The sequence below is a fragment of the Columba livia genome, chromosome 18, assembly GCF_036013475.1.
Source record: "Columba livia isolate bColLiv1 breed racing homer chromosome 18, bColLiv1.pat.W.v2, whole genome shotgun sequence".
Lineage (NCBI taxonomy): Eukaryota > Metazoa > Chordata > Aves > Columbiformes > Columbidae > Columba > Columba livia.
This window is the reverse complement of record NC_088619.1, coordinates 179,554-196,873: the sequence shown is the minus strand read 5'-3', so window position 1 is coordinate 196,873 and position 17,320 is coordinate 179,554. Positions and strand designations below refer to the sequence as shown.

Below are 17,320 nucleotides of genomic sequence, written 5' to 3'. Positions count from 1 at the left end.
CATCAAATACTTCTATTCCTCCCACTTGGTGGCCAGGTCCACCTAATGGATATTGGTCTTGAAATTGTAGCCTGGGAAATGAAACGATAGGCTGGAAGAATCAAAGCAAAGCAAACCCCTTTGAGGAAACTGGGGATTTAAGGAGATATTGGCAGAATGCTGGCTCTACCGATATAAACAAACCATGGAAAGCCCCTGATGGATTGTTTTGGATATGTGGGAATAGAGCTTATAATGAGTTAATGCCTAGGTGGAGAGGGTTCTGTACAATAGGGATAATTCAACCAGCATTTTTCCTTTTACCAAAGGAAAAAGGGAGTCATCTGGGGAAACCTCTGTACGAAACTTTAAATACAGAGAAGAGGGGTTTAGTAAATGTCCCCATAGGAGGAACGCAAACTTGGAAAGATGATGAATAGCCTGCAAAAAGGATAATTGAATACTATGATCCAGCCACCTGGGCCCAAGATGGAAGCTGGGGATACCATACCCCAATATATATGCTAAACCGAACTATCCGGTTGCAAGCAGTGGTTGAAATAATAGGCAACCGAACAGCTGAAGCACTGAATCTTATAGCAAGACAATAGTCTCAGACCAGGGCTGCAGTGTACCAAAATCGGGTAGCCTTAGATTATCTTTTAGCTGAAGAGGGGGGCGTCTATGGGAAATGGAATACTTCTGAGAGTTGTTTGGAAAGAGATGATAATGGGGAAGCTATAATGAAAACAGCAGAGGAGATAAAATGAGTTGCACATGTACCAGTACAGAAATGGAATTCTATACTTACTAGCCATTGGTGGGATAACTTATTTGAGGGAGCCTGGTGGAAGAAAATAGGGTTCATGATATTATGCGCATTTCTGGGTTTACTGTTTGTACCATGTATGATCCTGTGCTTTGTTCGGTTAATACATTCAGTAGTCCAAGGCATGCAAATCTCAGCTATGCCTATAGATCCTGAAATGGCAACAAAAGGAATGGGGCATAAATTGATGATTTTAAAAGATAACACCAAACCGGACCTAGCCGCCGCTAGGCAGGTGCTGGCTAACTTTGAGGCCAAAGCACGAATCAATAGGATAATTGGATAATAGGATAAAAAGAAAAAGGGGGAATTGTGAAAAATGCAGTTGTGATTCGTGCTAAGATGTTTAATGTTTACAGGTAGAACCAAATGAGGCACGGACTCTGAACTTGCAAAAGGGAAAGGTGGTTAAGTTCTATGTAGAAAGTTATGAAACTTGTTTAGGAAATTATATTGATATTGGGAACCAACATTTTAAGGGTTAAGCAACTATATAATAAGGGCCTACTAACAAGCTAACATTTTAAACCACATTATTAATATCTAGTTTAGAGCTGTATGTAACTAATTGTGCTAAAAAAAGCAGGACTTCATTAAATGCCAAGATAAAAAGCTTTACAGCACCAGCTGCAACCTTGAGGAGACAAGACAGCCAAGATTTACAGCAAAAAGGGGGCACCAGTCTGGTTCCAGTCAGTTTGGCAGCTTGGGTTCCAGCCAGTTCCTCCCAATGAGCCAAAGGTAAAAAGTCCACTGTGACGAAGCTGAAGGAGCTTCATCCAAAGACCCCTAAAGACCCTTCCTCAAATTCACCAAGTGGCCCTGCACAGGCGCAACAGGGGAGGGTCAAGAAGGGGAATATGTAAATGGTTATCTGAGACTCATTTTAATAAAAAGCAAGAAAGGTCATGAATATGTAGAGGCGTTCCTGGGGTCATTATGAATATGTAATACCATACTGTATTTCAGCACACTTCTTATTGTTAAAAGTGTGCATGTTGGGTGGAGCGAATCCACCGCGCACCCAGCGCTGTTTTGCTTTTGCTCTAATGAACACGTTTAAAGAATACAATTAAGGAATTGGATTAAACGTTGTTTATCCATTAAAAAAAAAGAAGTTATCTATTTCATTATCAACTGAAGCATAGCAGAGGTCAGTCATGGTTTCCTCTGCAACTTGTTTTCGGTGATCTGTAGCACAGAATACAAGTATTTCTTGCATGTCTACCAGACTTCATGACCACACTCATTATTCGCTTGCTCACCCCTGATAGCTCAAGCTGTGGCACAAGTGCTCGAGCACAGACGTGGCACAAGCAGCCAACCCAACCCAGCGGCACCGAGCCCTGGAACAATATGCCAAGCTATGAATTGAGGCTATTTTAGAAGTCACGAGTTCAGTATTTGCAAAATTAACTTGAAATTACACAAATGCCTAAAGAAGAAATTGTGACATTTGTTTTTGGAGTTGCTAGCCAGGGCTGAATCAGCATGAAGGGAGAAAACAAATAGCTGTCAGACCATGACCTGCCCACTTAATGAAACTGTGGGTAGCTTCTCCATTACATACCAGATGGAACTGGAATTTTGTTTTTAGTTCTCATTAAGTTTGCAGAAGCTCAAGAATGGTTTATGTTTTCACCAGCAGTCTTTCACTACCTTTAATAACTGTTATTAAGAGAAGCTTTGGTAAGTGTAACTTAGAAATTAAAACAGAGTTGCTACATTTGTGAGCAGAAGTTAATAGGTAACACATTCCTTCCCTAACAAATTCATTCAAACAGGTACAGATCTATAACAAGACCTGCAAACACCCCTAATCTCTCCAGTAATACCAAATGTATTCAGCATTTTCAGATGGGTGACTGCTGTAGTTTAGGAGATGAATAGAGAACCCAAGTCGGTCTTCAGTTTCAAGAAAGGCTGGAGAATGCTGCAGAGTCCCAAGGGCTGAGATGTACAAACAGCCAATACACAAAGAGAGAAATGACTTTGACACACTGCACCCCTCAGCCAGCCGAGCCAGCTACAACTAACGAGACTGATTTACCCTCAAAGTCAAGGACTGGTTCTCACAAAAGCATCTAACGCAACTTAGCTGAAGGGCAAGAACAACCCATAAGGCAGTAGCTTCTTCAAACTGCTCCAGCTAGAGCTGCAAGGACTTGCTCGCTTACGCTTGTCATGACAGCTGAGCAGTTCTCAGCCTTCCCGAGTTGTGCCTCCAAAGAGTTATCCCAGTAGAAACAAGCAGCTCCCAAGTCTTCTGTGCAGACCATCCCCACGCTTACTTTTCAGTTTTTATTTGCATGCTGCTTAGAAGTAACCAAGAATCAGTAGCAGTTGCAAGGCACAGGCTGGAAGAGTTTTATTTAGACTGCGGAGTATTCAGCATCGCAGCAGTTTCTGTTCTCCATCAACCCTGTTAAAGTCACTCTGTTTCCCACCTAGTACAATTTTGTCTAGACAAAGACTATACTGTCAGCTGAAACCAGCATTCGAGGAGGTCCTTCAACTGTAGTATCTGCCATTTAAGCTCACTCATTTCACATTTGCTCTTCTTCCCAAACAAATAAGCAAGCACAAAGCACTTAACAAAACTGGCTGTGAACCAGCTCCCACTCTGGAGGACTCTTCCTTAGTTGTTTCATCAAGCTTGGAAATAGAGCGAGTGCGATAACAGCCCATAGCCAGGCTTTCTAACCTCAGCCCACCACAATCAGTGGTTTGGCTTTCGTTCTCAGTCACACATATGATAGGACACAGACCATCTGCCTGTAAGGTCAGCCACACTACAAACACATGACCTAGCAATAGCTAGACTAAAAAGTTATAGCACTTTTCTGACAAATGTTTTCTAAAACCCAAAGCTTTTTGATGAGTATGTTTATCTGAAAGTATTTTGAGTCCTAGATTTGATGTATAGACCTCTGTTCTTCAGCAGTGAAATCAATTACTTTTTCCAACCACTGAATAGCATAAGTTCTAAAACACTTTCCAAGGAGAATGCGTAAAAGCCACTGTTACACACTCGTGAGACATTTCAGGACTTACGTACCAAAGTGTGGAGGCCACCCTGTGAGTGTGGCAAGATACTGCACAATTAACTCCATATGTTGTGCAATGTCCAAGATAAACATTTGTCTACAATCAAGATTTGGGGGTTTGGGGGCAAGGAATGAATATGTCAAGTTAACTAGGACAGCTCAAACATTAAAATTCTTTCCTCAAAAGACTCAAGGAAATGCTACTTTCTTATATTTTAAATACAGATTTCCCTTATGTTTGATTCCTAACAGTTTTTAAAGAAATTCAAAAATTCAGAAGACAAACAGCACACTTTCCCTACCCTCTTGTGCCTAAATCACCACTAAGTTCTCAAATTCTATTTCAACCAATAATTTCAAATTGCACAATATATATCCATCCAGCTTTTAAAGAAAAACCACAGGTATATTGAGATTTCCTATCCTTTGGAAGAACGACATTGACCTTCATTTTTATAAGGTCAAAAGAGCTTTTACTCATATGTACTTGTACACATACGCAAGCGTTTTCTTCTCCTCTTTGCCATTTTTTCTGAACACGAGCATCATATATTCCTTATGCTATTTACAGGAAGGAAATCTCAAAATCCCCTTCTCTGTCTCCCGAGTGCACAGACCCAACACAAACATTTGTCCCTGGAAGTACAAAACACTAACACTCATCTGATAGTTTCGCTGTATCTGCTGATGATTAAAGCAACCCTTCCCTATCAGAAATGGGCATCAACAATCACTGTTTACAAAATGGTTTTGGTTGGTGTGTTGTTTTGGTTTTTTGTTTTGTTTTTTGTTTTTTAAACATAGCTTAATGCTGTTTCTCTCTAAAAATCTGACGTATATTACCCTAAGTAGAGGCAATATCTCCATATGGAGGGCAGGAGGGGAACAGGAAGAACATCTCTCCACCAACCATTAATACAACTTCTCTCCACCCACTTCCAGCACCTCACCAGCCCCTTTCTTCGAGTCTTAATCTTCAATAAGAGATGTGAAAATCAAGGATACGAGAAAGAGTAAGTTAATAACTGCATGAATTTTTGAGGCAATAACTACGGTGAATGCACTCCTGTACTAAAGGCAATGCTTCCCTGTGGTTTTGTGGAGAAAAACTTAACCTCATCTTTTAAATCTATTTCATTTGTGATGCTGAATGTAACTACTGCCTTGAAAAGAGATACAATTATATTTTACCAGTTGCCTTTCTGGGCCAGTTTAACACTTCAGTGTCGTAAGAAATAAAACTTAGAGAAACTACCCCAATAAAGACTAATGATTTCTGTACAGTCATAGTAAACTAACAGCTGTGCTGTAGTTCTAATAGTCCCATGGGCCTCTCCAGAGTCCTGTGAGGCACCCATGGACCAAACCCACCTGTCCCACACAGACTCTCAACATTTAATCCACGTGCACTTTTATATGCAGGTAGCAAAGTAAACTCACTGATAGAGCAAGACAGACCACACACAATCCAGATCAGTATTAGCAGGTAGAGGTGATTCCCCACAACACCATGCCAATAGCCAGCGAATTCTCCTGCAATTTCCTGATCCATCACCCTCAAACTTTAAGTTCACGAATTCCTCAAATTGCTTTTTTGGACAAGCATAGGCTTCCAGTACCCATTATATCTTGAGGCACAGACTGCCATGGTTTAGCTATGCTGTTAAAAAAATTGCTTCTTTTTGTTGTTTTGAACATGTCACTTGTGAATTCCAAGTAATGACCCTTTGTTCTTGAACAGGAAAGGATGGGGTGGGAGCAGAGGATCATTGTTCCCTCTCCCTCTGCCACTTCAGCTTTAGATTTGTTATATCTGACCTGAATTATTATTTCCATGCTGAATGCAGTTTTGATAATTTCAGTTATTCTTTGAATGTTTTCCTGTCATATTTCCCCTTCACCCAAAGCAGAGAAAGGCCAGATCTGCTCACAGAACTGTATATAAAACATATTGTAAAGCAAAAGTATTTCATGGTTTGTTACTTTTTCCAGTTACTCTCCACATTTTCTACCTGATTTACAACCATTGCTCAACACTGAATTTGGATTTCCACACATCCGTTTCGTGCCCTGCAACCCCTACTCAAGCAGTAACAGCTCCAAATTTACTGAAGTTTGCCATTGCAGACGTGTTGTCCTGGGGAGAACAACCTCACACACTGTTTTATCCTCACAACAGGCTCCCATTTTTGCTACCCTGGGTAACAATATAAGCCAAGCATCTCCTTGCCACCTCTTCTGTTTTCCAGACAAGAGGTGTATATATGAGAAGCATGAACACAAGCATGAGTTCCATGGGGTTTTCAGCAGTAGCCCTGCCAAAGAGTAAAAGCAGAAAACAATGGACAAGATGGGTCACTCTGTAACCAGCTCTTTATGTATAGGAAGGCCCTTCATATTGCAGTTATTTCAGAGCCTCTGGTTAGAATCATTACATCACTTTTGGAAAGTCATACCAGACAGCTCTCCCTTACCCATATAGACTCAGATCAACACATTTGCAAGGCACAACCTTTCTTCCAAAACGCCATGTGAAGTCTTTCTATGCAATGATATATGTATGTATGTTCCTGCGAAGGCTAGTTTTGTACTTTGGAATGGTACCTACCAACATATTTATCACTGATCATGGGCATACTGCTCTTCATATTTCTGTATCTGAAAAGGAATCTCAAAAAGACAACACCCAGCAGCCATTATAACATCTGGGTGCTCTGTTACCAAGTGTTTTGTGCCTAACGTTCACACACAGCACAGTTATTCAGCTATTCCAGCTCCGAGCTTAAGAATTTGTTTCTTGCCGTTTGCTACCACCATTTTTCTATTTACCACCCCCTCAGTGTGAGGGTGATTCCCTCATGTTTCATTCCCCACCTGAGAACTTCCCCAAGCAACTTCATAGCAGGCGCACATAGGAAGAGGTAGTCACACTTTTTTTCCTGCTTTTTCCACCTATACATCATCCAATAGCTTTACCATCATGCTGAAAAAACCCTAGAATAGAAAGAATTTTAACATCCTGGAGTATTGAGAAAGCCAGGAGCTTTTCTTCACCTTGCTTTATCAAACAGCGTACTAGAGGCGCACAACCCTTTGCAACTCTGAACCCCTGAGAAAGGTACACAAAGTAGGACCTAAGCAGCCAAAGACCTGAAAGCACAGAGTGTGGACAAGCGGAAGGATGAGAGATGATATTGTAATTCCTAGTTAGGAACCTAGACATACATACTGAGATATACGTTGACAACCATGCTGGTGACACAAGTCTTGGGTAATTGAAGACAAAGAGCAGAACACCGCCAGCCCCTCATCACTTCTCTCCACTTGCTAAGTGCTAAAAACAGCTCCAACTTCTTGCTGCTTCCTTGCCACAATATAGCAAGGAAATTTAAGTCAAGTGGGAGAAAAGAGGAGCTACTGCAATTCCTATCAGTACTAGTTACAGCCAACGTCAGCTCCTAGTTCAGCAGCCCTGAGGAGTGCAGAACGACCAACAAAAATCAGTTGTGTGCAAACCGCACAACACTCCAGAGTGCTGTTCCAGGGCAGTGTGCTCTCAGGTTAGAATACACTGAAGTTTTTGTTGCACAAGCAATAATGGCTTGATGTATGTTGTCTGAAGGCTGAAGCCAAGCAGAAGTGGGTTATCCATTTCACAACTACTTAGAAATAAACGGAGTTTGAATTAAACTACAGCTTCAGAGTAGAAGCAGGTGTTGGCTGAGTAATATGCACTAAATGATTCATCTCATGAACGATTTCGTAAGTTGGATGCACTTAGACTTGAATTCCTGTCTGTAGGCTAGCACAGGCACAATTCAATGAGAGGCCAGCTTGCACAGCAAGTTTTAAAATTAAAACCATCACTAATTGGTCAGAATATCAATTAGAGAGAGCATGGAAAGGGCTAATCTGCTGCAACACTTCAGAAGTGGGAGAAAACAGGCGAGGCACCGAAGAAACTAAGAATTCTCTATGTAACGTCATTCCTGTCTCATTTTTAAATACGAGAAAGTTAATTTTTTTTTGTGACTTCAAGAAGTAAGTCAACCACTTCAAGGAACACGTCTAAGTAACTGAGGCTTCAGAAAAAAAGCTGTTTATTGTAAATATCATTACATACAATTAAGTTTGTAACCCTGAAGTTGATCACCAGTAAAGAGCAGGGATCCAAACACATTCTTACACAGAGGAACACAAGGCTTAGGAGCTGTTCTCACAAGCATTAACGTGCTAAAACTTTTCCAACAGTAACAAAGAAGTTGAAGACAGACACAGTAGAAATGTAGTTCAGAACCTAAGCTCAGCTGAGTTTGTTCAGGGAGGAGTTGCTACTGAGGCCAGTCAGAGATGGTTTAACAAGGTGCAACAATTCAAATTGTGAAAATAATTTCCCAGTCACGGAAGCACACAGATTTAACACCAAGAGACAGATGGGAAGAGTAAGACTGAGGAGAAGAAATATCACACAATAGGCTGTGCTGACAGAAGCATTTCTCATTTTACTTCAAATGCAAAAATAATGAGGTGGATGACTGTTTCAGCTTGATGGATTTCAGTTTTTTCTACTTCATTTCTTGCTTCAAGAACCTCTTTCCCTCCAATCAGCCATTAAGACCACTGTATATCACCTTCCTATTGGTATACAAACCAATTTTGATGTTAATATTATTGTCACCTCAGTATTTATATTCCACAGCAGCCTAACCAGACAAAGTAAAAACAGGAATCACAGTGTATCAACGAAGAGACCTATAAATCCTTCAAATTACATTTACCCAGCAGTACTTCTGCTTGCACTGGCCATCCTGAACTTTGTAACTTGTTAAAAAGCTTGAGGGATCTTTCGATAAGTCAAGATGTAATGAAAATATCAAGAACACTAATTGCATATAAACCAGGTTCTATATACTCTTCACAGAGACTGCTAGTCATCACTCACAGGCTTTTTAGTCTCAGAGAAACTTCTTCCCCTTCCATTTTAAGATTTAACAGAGCTTTCAACAAAAAAGTTGTCATCTTCTAGTTTTGATTATTTTCTTCCATATCTTTAGGAAAACAAACAAAAAAACCTGACCAACACCCCCAAAGGGAGGACTCGAGATTAACTAAAAATCTAGATCAATACAATGTTTTTAAATAGACAAGTATTGCATCTGCAGGCAGTATCGGCTTCTCCAACACCAAGCGTTCCCTTCACGTATTACACTGTTTCCGATAAACCTTCTCTGCAACAGGATTAAAGGCAGTCCTAAAATATCAGCGCTAATTCAGTGCTCATCAAGACATCCTCAGGGAAACAGGATGAAAAGGAGAGACTAAGCATAATTATACAAGAGTAATATTAGTAGGCAAGCAACAGCAACAAAAAGCAAAGAAGTTTTCCTTAATATTTCCTCCAAAGCACTTTTAAGAGTCAATGAATAAAGAGGCATAATAGTGTTGCCCTTCCTCTGGAATCACAGTGGAGAACAGGGAGGGAGGAGGGAAAAGTGAAAGCCAAGCATGGTAAAAGCACTAGAGAATAAAATCTGTTAGCCCTGCTTTCATGCAATCAAATCTCCCTGGCTCGTAAAAATAGTCATAGATGAACTATTAGACTTAGTTTTATTAAAGAAAATCCTAGTCCCTGTCAAAACATTTTCTGCTCACTGCCTATAACTTCTAGCAGTACAGAAGAAGACTAGCAAGTCTTGCAAATTGTATTACCAAAGAGAATTAAGGTCACTGTTGTCACAGGGATTAGGACACCAGTTCCTTACGACCATGTCAAGTGTCCAGTAGCTGTGAAAACCTCAGCCTGGTGTTCTTTGTGAAGCACGCCCACACCAGCCCTGCGCATTTATGCATTTGATTTCTGTCCAGAGCTAAAGAATTTCAGTGTGCCCAGAAGCCCCATGGTTACATGTACTTACTGCTTCAACATAACATTAGGAAAATGAAGAGAAAACACAGGAGAAATCCACTAAACCACCTGTGAAGTAACACCCTACTACCACAATACTTTGAAAAATAATTACCAGGGGAGAGAGAGGGGAAATCCAGTATGCAAAGCTGAAGTGCATGTTATTATCTTCTGAGGTCAAGGCACAGGGTAACGAGGCTGTTCCTGAAGAGAAATCATGACTGTCATAACCAGAATGTACCCAAAGACTTCCTTGTTTTTAATAAGGCTGCGTTCACACTCAGTGTGTACTACAAGACTCGCAGAAAAGACAACACTGAGGAAACCAAGCAACCACTGAGGTTTGCTTTTCTTTGTGAAACTTGCCTCAAATCCGCAGTGCACGCAGCTGCCCCAGCAGCGAACCGGCCATCCGCAAGACTCTGCCACTGAAACCAGCTCTGCACATCCCACTTTCTTGGCACAGCTCATGCTAATCCCAGCAATGTTTAGGACAAGGAATAACTATTGAGATGCACATGCATAATTTGTTTCTGCCAGCCACAAAACCTTTGGTTTGCATAACCCAAACCAGAAATCTGTATTTCTTTGTTTAAGCACAAATATTAAACATACAAAACTTCAGATGAGCAGAAACTTGAAGTCAATCTCTAATCATTCATACTCTGAATCAAAGGTGTGAAAGCATTAAGATACTGAGTAACACTTCACACAACTGAGCCAGATTACCAGCACAGAAAATAGTGTTTTAAGCAATCGGGTTGCTCAGAGTCACAGCTCAAGCCCAGGTATCCTGTTAATCAGTATAAACACATCTCACCAACACTCTGAAAATTTGTAGTTTGTGATTAGCTACAAAGAAAGTAAACATGATCATACTGAACAAAATACTACTGAACAGGCACAGAAAATACAGTCAACCACTTTCCTTGACCTAAATTAGCAGCTAAAATATTTCTATACGGCTATTGTCATATTATCCAAAGGAACTGCTTTCCTATTTTTCAATTTCAGATTTGAATCCTAATAATTAAACTTTAGATGCCAAATATTGGACACACAGGAGTCACTCATATCAAAAGAAACCTCTGAAGATGCTGTAATAGCAATAGTGTGACTTACAATAATACTGGAAAACCTGATCCCACCTACCCTGCTCGCCACCATCCCAGCTCTGCCTCGGAAAGCAACTATGGGCACAAACATGGAAACAAACTGCTCAACAGTTTTATAACTCTGTGTGAGTAACTTACCAGCAAAAGCATGTTGGTTAAGGCAGAGACCTCTGACTTAATCCAAAGCACTGGAATTAACAACAGCTAGTTCCTAGTTAGAGGCCTATTTCTACCAGCCAAAAGTTTGATACACGTTTTCTGTTTCATTACTTAAAGTCTATCATAGTTAGGAGATAAAGGACATCTTGTGCGTTATGTTAAATACTTGGCTGGCAGGGAAAAGGTAGCTCTAGGCAGAGGGTAGTAGACCTTGTGTTTCAACTGATAAACAGGAAATAAGTTGAATACTGTAATAATAGACAATTATTATTTGATGCTATAATGACAAGAAAACCTTAGTTGTTATAATTGCAACTTTTATGTATATGGAGACTTAAATTCAGTTCCCTGAAACGGTCCTGTCTGCATCAGGCCCCATGTAGAGGGAGCAGCACCAGCAGCATCACTGCCAGACCCCTCCGCTTACCCCCCTTGAGACAAATTCTCGTTAGTCCTTCTAAATAAACAAGGAGTAGCTCCATATTGGTGAAGGGCACTAGATTTAATTAACCTTCAGGAAGTTATTCCCTAATAAGTGGATGCTGTTGCATAGTTTTCATCTATACTTATTCCAATCTACAGCATTGTTCTTTCAAATGAAAATAATTCAGACTATCTAAAACAAAACGAAAGCAAGCACAGAGGTTTGACAGAAAATATAAACCTCCATATATGAGTGTGGAAAGAAAACAAGACAGTAACCAAACATATCCATCCTGTGAAATTGCTTCTTCATTCCATCTTCCAAAACCAGTAAAATTTGTACATGTATCAAGATCTCCAGAGATATAAATCAATACTAGCATGGTACGTGAACAAATATAGGGGACTTGAAGTGCGATAACTACTGACATTGACTTACTTTATTAGAGGACATTTGTCTAAAGAACTTTTGAAAAGTTCTTGAGAGAATTTCAAAAAATATGGTGTTTTCCGAGGGGGAAGCCCTTCTCCACAAACCACACCAGACTGCTAGGAATAAACTCCTTAAAGTAATCTTTAAGTTTACTCTATTCTTCCACATATATTTGTTCATAGGGGCCATCTGATCTGAGCTGTTAGAGGCTATTGTTCTGATCAAGAGGACGTTGTTTTGGTTTTGGTTTTTTTCCCCCCACAAAATATAAGTCAGATTCACAGTTTTCATATTTGTTCAGCATAGCCTTAAAGCCAAAATTCAAAGCACGTGCCCACCATAAACTTACTCTCTATTCTCCTATAGAGATGACCTATACCAGTTTGGGGAAAAAAAAATAATACTCAAGGTTAAGCATTCCCTGACCTCTTTGCGAACTCAAACATACTATTGTTTCATTGTCACTTCAGATTATTTGTCAGCTGCCAAAACACCAACATCTTTATAGCATTAGAGAGACAAGTCATTAACACACTTCAGCTTTTCCTTTTCCTTCACACTTTTTCATTCTTACTTCATTCCAAGCCAGTACACCAACATTTTTTACATAAATATCTTCTTTTAAGAAAAAAGTACAGGGTTCTATTCTGGAAATTTAAGGTTCTGTATAAGAAAGCCTTTTCCCCCTCCCCCTTTAAATATGAGAAAAATACTCCAATTGTGTAAGAAATTGCTATATAGCTGAATAACGATGCTCCTTTGTGTTACGCACATTACAAAGAATTGCCAACAACTGTCAAGTAACATGTAACTAATTCTTACCTTGTAGCATGCACCTATATGCAGATTCAGATATTGCATAAATGTGCGGTGGCATTTCATGGCGCTTCTTCCCTCTGTACATCTCAATAATGTTCTCTGAATAAATCGGGAGGTTCTTGTAAGGATTTATAACTACGCAGAACAACCCTGAATAGGTCTTAAAAAAAACAAAACAACAACAAAAATGTTTCTGTTAGTAAACAGTATTGAAATACAGCCACGAAGAGCAGACTTCTTTTTTCCACAGCTTCTATAATATAAATCTTAGAATAAAATTTCCTTTTTGTTGAGCAACTCAAAGTATACACCATATTCAAAGTGTTGGTTTCTAGTTCTCTTAAAAGGCTCTTTGGTCACCGGTATGAGAAGTAATTTAAAGATGAACTTAACATGTTAACAAGTCACCTGAGCCCAGCACAAAAAACAGTTTATCAGTCATTAACTCAAAATTCACACGGCCTGCTGGCAAATGCACAGCTCCTCCCCAGCTTCATGTTCCTACCACTGTCCCTCTTCCCAGCGTAGCTGCTCTTAGAAACACAGAATGACAGAAGAGTTTGGGGTGAAGGGACCTTCCCAGCTCCCCCAGTGCCCCCCCTGCCATGAGCAGGGACACCTTCAGCAGCTCAGGTTGCTCAGAGCCCCGTCCAGCCTGGCCTGGGATGTCTCCAGGGATGGTTCAGCCACCACCTCTCTGGCCAACCTGGGCCAGGCTCTCACCACCCTCAGGGACAACAATTCCTTCCTCCTGTCCAGCCTCAAATCTCCTCTTTTAGTTTAAAACCATCACCCCTTGTCCTATCACAACAGGCCCTGCTCAAAAGTCTGTCCCCGTCTTTCTTATCGGCCCCTTTTAAGTCCAGAAAGGCTGCACTAAGGTCTCTCTGGAGCTTCTCTTCTCCAGCTGAACACCCCAACTCTCTCAGCCTGTCCTCCAGCAGAGCTGTTCCAGCCTCGGGTCATTCCTGTGGCTCCTCTGGCCCCTCTCCAGCAGGTCCATGTGTGTCCTGTGCCGAGGACCCCGAGCTGGACCAGCACTGCAGGGGGGCTCACTAACCTAGCTGGATACTACTGAAGATAAATTTCAAAAATAACTGGTTGTTAATAGAATCAGTTCCCTGACCAAACTCTTTCACGGCTACTAGTATTACTGTTAGGGAAAGGGAAGGCAGGACAGTGGCTTTCATAGGGTGTTTCAGCTGACCAAGGAGCTCATTAACTGATAAATACAGGATCTACGTTCCTAGCCAGGTGTCCTCCCGGTTTTGCTCAATTGAGGTCACCCACATCCAGCTACAATTACCGCAAGTGACATGAAGGCATCGGGAACTACCGCAAGCCCAATTTCCTTGTTAGTCTTCGAATAAGGATAACTAGAAGAAAGGCACACATTCCCCAAGCCCAGCTCAAAGTCACTGACCAGCACCCACGCTTGTTCCTCCACTATGGCCAAGTCTAATGAAAAAAACAACTTGTTTATTGCTGACTGCAGAGGAGATCCGGTCCCAAGCTAAAGAATTCACACCACCAAGGTCCACTTCCAGATCAACACACCCTCTGACCAGTACAATGGCATGAACATTTGCCCAAGCCAGCAGACCTCTTCCTCCAGGATGACTCTGGACTCTCATCCAGCAGAACCTCTGAGCCCTGCTCTGTTTTTCACCCACTCAGCTTCAGCCACTTAACTGGACAGGCTGCTGTTCTGTATCTCACTGTGGACAGGAACTCCTAAACCAGTGACTGATGGTTAAGCTGTCAGGGTATTGCTGTACACAGTAGTTACAGAGTCAGCCCCTTTCAAGAGCATCACCTTTCTCTGCAAATTCATCTAAAACTTTTACCAGTTGTCTTGGTCCTTTCAGGCTCAAAGTTTTTGTTTGTTTTCACCCCAGTAATACCACCTTTCCCTAGACACAAATAAACTGATCTGGTAAGTAAAAAAATAAATCTTCAGAGCTCCTTCTAGGATGAGAACAGCTATTTGAAGACTATCCATCCCTTCTCCCCCATTGCTTTGGCATCTTTTGTTTATTTGCCCAACATAGATGGAGTAAACATCATTACTATTTAGCTACATAGAGAATTAATAATTTATTAAAACAAACTTAATAACCCTTCAGACTTCTGCTGATGATACTTAACCTGGAAGCCTTTCTAGATTGTCTTCTGATGCAGTGATCAGATGGATCAGTGAACCTGGAATGATCAGAATAAGCCAAGTCCAGCTAGATGCGGACATAACTCAATCTAGAGGACGACCAACAAATGTCCTGAGCAAATGAAAAGGGCTAATTTAAGAGGCTCTACATTGAACAGGGCCACATTGGAAGTTATGAAGCACAAAATTCTGCCATTTCACCAGTGCTGGGGTTCTTTTATTTGAAACTGGATCTAAAGGATAGGCTTTTATCCCCGACCATTAAGTCAGCGTCACGACAGTTCTTCACATGCAGCACCTTGAACTCCAGCATCTTCATTTCCTGCACAACAGTTACTCAGTTCACCCTCCCACTATTTCCCTGCAGAATTTAAAAATCACACTGTCTTCAAAATATCCCCAGACTCATACAGCCTTCATTTATTCAAAGGAAGATGGAGCCAAGTCCTTCCACGAAGCTCCCCGATTTCCTGACCACCATCTATTGCAGAAAGCAACATTTAACACAGGAATATATTGGTGGGTTGTTTTCATGGATGGCAGGCATATAATAAAAGCATCTCTTCTGTGTTTGAGCCAAATTTAATTGGGATGGAGGTAAATGATACAAGAATTTTTATACAGCTATTTTATAACTGCAGGTCTCACAGTACAAATACATTATTATATATAAGACAGCAGACTGGAGGTGTGGGCTTTCTCACATGCAAACCAAAGACACAAAAAGTAGTCTGAGATTGTTTTACACATCTTGAAAAGCTTCTTGGTGACCAGCCACAAAAAGAATGAAAGGGAATACTTGTACACCTGCCTTACAAATGGACACCCTAGTTAATGAATATTACGGTGCAACTGTTAGAGATGCCCAAAGCTTTCAGACACACCAAAGGGGCAGAGTGATGCCTTGTGCCTCCTCTGTTCTGCTGGAACTGTCAGATCTCAGATATTTTTAGGAACAAGCACAGAAGAGCTACAGTAACTGTACATCTGGATGCAGAACCAGACTTCATTCATTTTTCAGCTGACAGAGATAGATATGTACATTAAGAACTTAAGGGCAGGAAAATATGCTTATTCACCTCGAGATCATGGGATCAGCTGCAAACAAGCTTGAAACACACACAGTTCTGCTTTCCTGAGGAACAGGATACAGACAATATCAACCAACAGCAATAAAGCATGTTGGAACGCACGCTTTCTAGGCAAGGCTCCAGAGACAAATAAAACAGTAAAGCAGTGGTCTGACAGAGGTTTGTTATACAAACTATCCTCCAGGACACTAATTGTGGAGTTTGAATGTTTCCAGATGCTTACAAGCCTTCATTCAGTAGTATATCATTTAGTAATTTGGATTTGGATAAACTATGCCAGACTGCAGAGTTCAGGTTCCTGACGCTGGCCTACTTGAGAACTACATTATATTCCTAGCAGTAAGCAACCTGAGAAAGAAGTACATGTAAGTGAAGTACTAGCAAATAAAGAGTACATTATTTCCAGGCGAAAGCACACAGGAATCTAAGGCACTAAATTTGGAGTGTGGGCTCCAGAGCAAGAAAGGTTTTCATGACCTGTCTTCCCTTAAAACTATATCAAACCTTCACTGTGTGTACACATATGATGGTATCAGTGTCAAAAGCCTTGTACAACTCCTCAGATTAATAGCTCAGCTTTACAGTTCTTGTATCGAGTAATATGCTGTCATTACTGTTGGGTTGGATCCTCCTGCTGCAACATCAAAAGGCATCTTTAAAGCATCACTTCAGAGTGCATCAGCAAGATGCAGGTACATTTCTGGAATTTGTAACCATCAGTTTACATCACCTGAGTACCCAGGTTCAACACTTCCCTCTAGTTCTTTGAATATAGAAAGTGACAGACTTACTCTATTACTACATAAATAATTAAGTTGAAGTAAACATCTAAATATCTCCTATTTTTACCTGAAATATAGAAACACAGAATAATTTTGGTTGGAAGAGACCCTCATGATCATAGAGTCCAACCAGAACCTAACTCCAGCACTAAAGTAGACCAGTAGTTTCTAGCCTAGAAAGCAATACCCATTTTAAGCACTATCCCATATACTAATGTGGTACAGCACATTCTCCAAATTGATAAATTGCATCATTATCACATTTTTATTTTCCGGTTTCAATTCCTAAGGTTACGGACCCACCTTACACACTCCAAGACCTATTAAGTCCTCCAAACTTGGCATAGTTTTCTCCTGTACTACCTTTTACGTCTAAATAAGGCAGTTATCCAATCCTAAACTCAAATCTTACAGAAGGGCATGGAGCTTATCAGCCTCAGCAGGGAGGAAAGCAGTGACCTGGGGCAGAACATTTCTCCGCTTTGTGCAGCAGCTCATCCCCAGCCACCACCCAGTTGCCCCATGGACGCCCCTGAGCAGGGCACACTCAAGACTGGAACCCAGAAATTATCCC

General features: G+C 40.9%; 1 protein-coding gene across 4 annotated transcripts in view; it reads right to left on the bottom strand.

Moving 5' to 3' along the window:
- Nucleotides 1-17,320, bottom strand: part of MYH10 (myosin heavy chain 10) — a 106,133-nt gene that overhangs the window by 78,873 nt on the left and 9,940 nt on the right. For all 4 annotated transcript variants that reach the window (XM_065034328.1, XM_065034330.1, XM_065034329.1 and 1 more), the window contains exon 3: nt 12,713-12,869. In XM_065034328.1, coding sequence (XP_064890400.1) covers nt 12,713-12,869 — 157 coding nt within the window. The remainder of the gene's footprint in view (nt 1-12,712; nt 12,870-17,320) is intronic.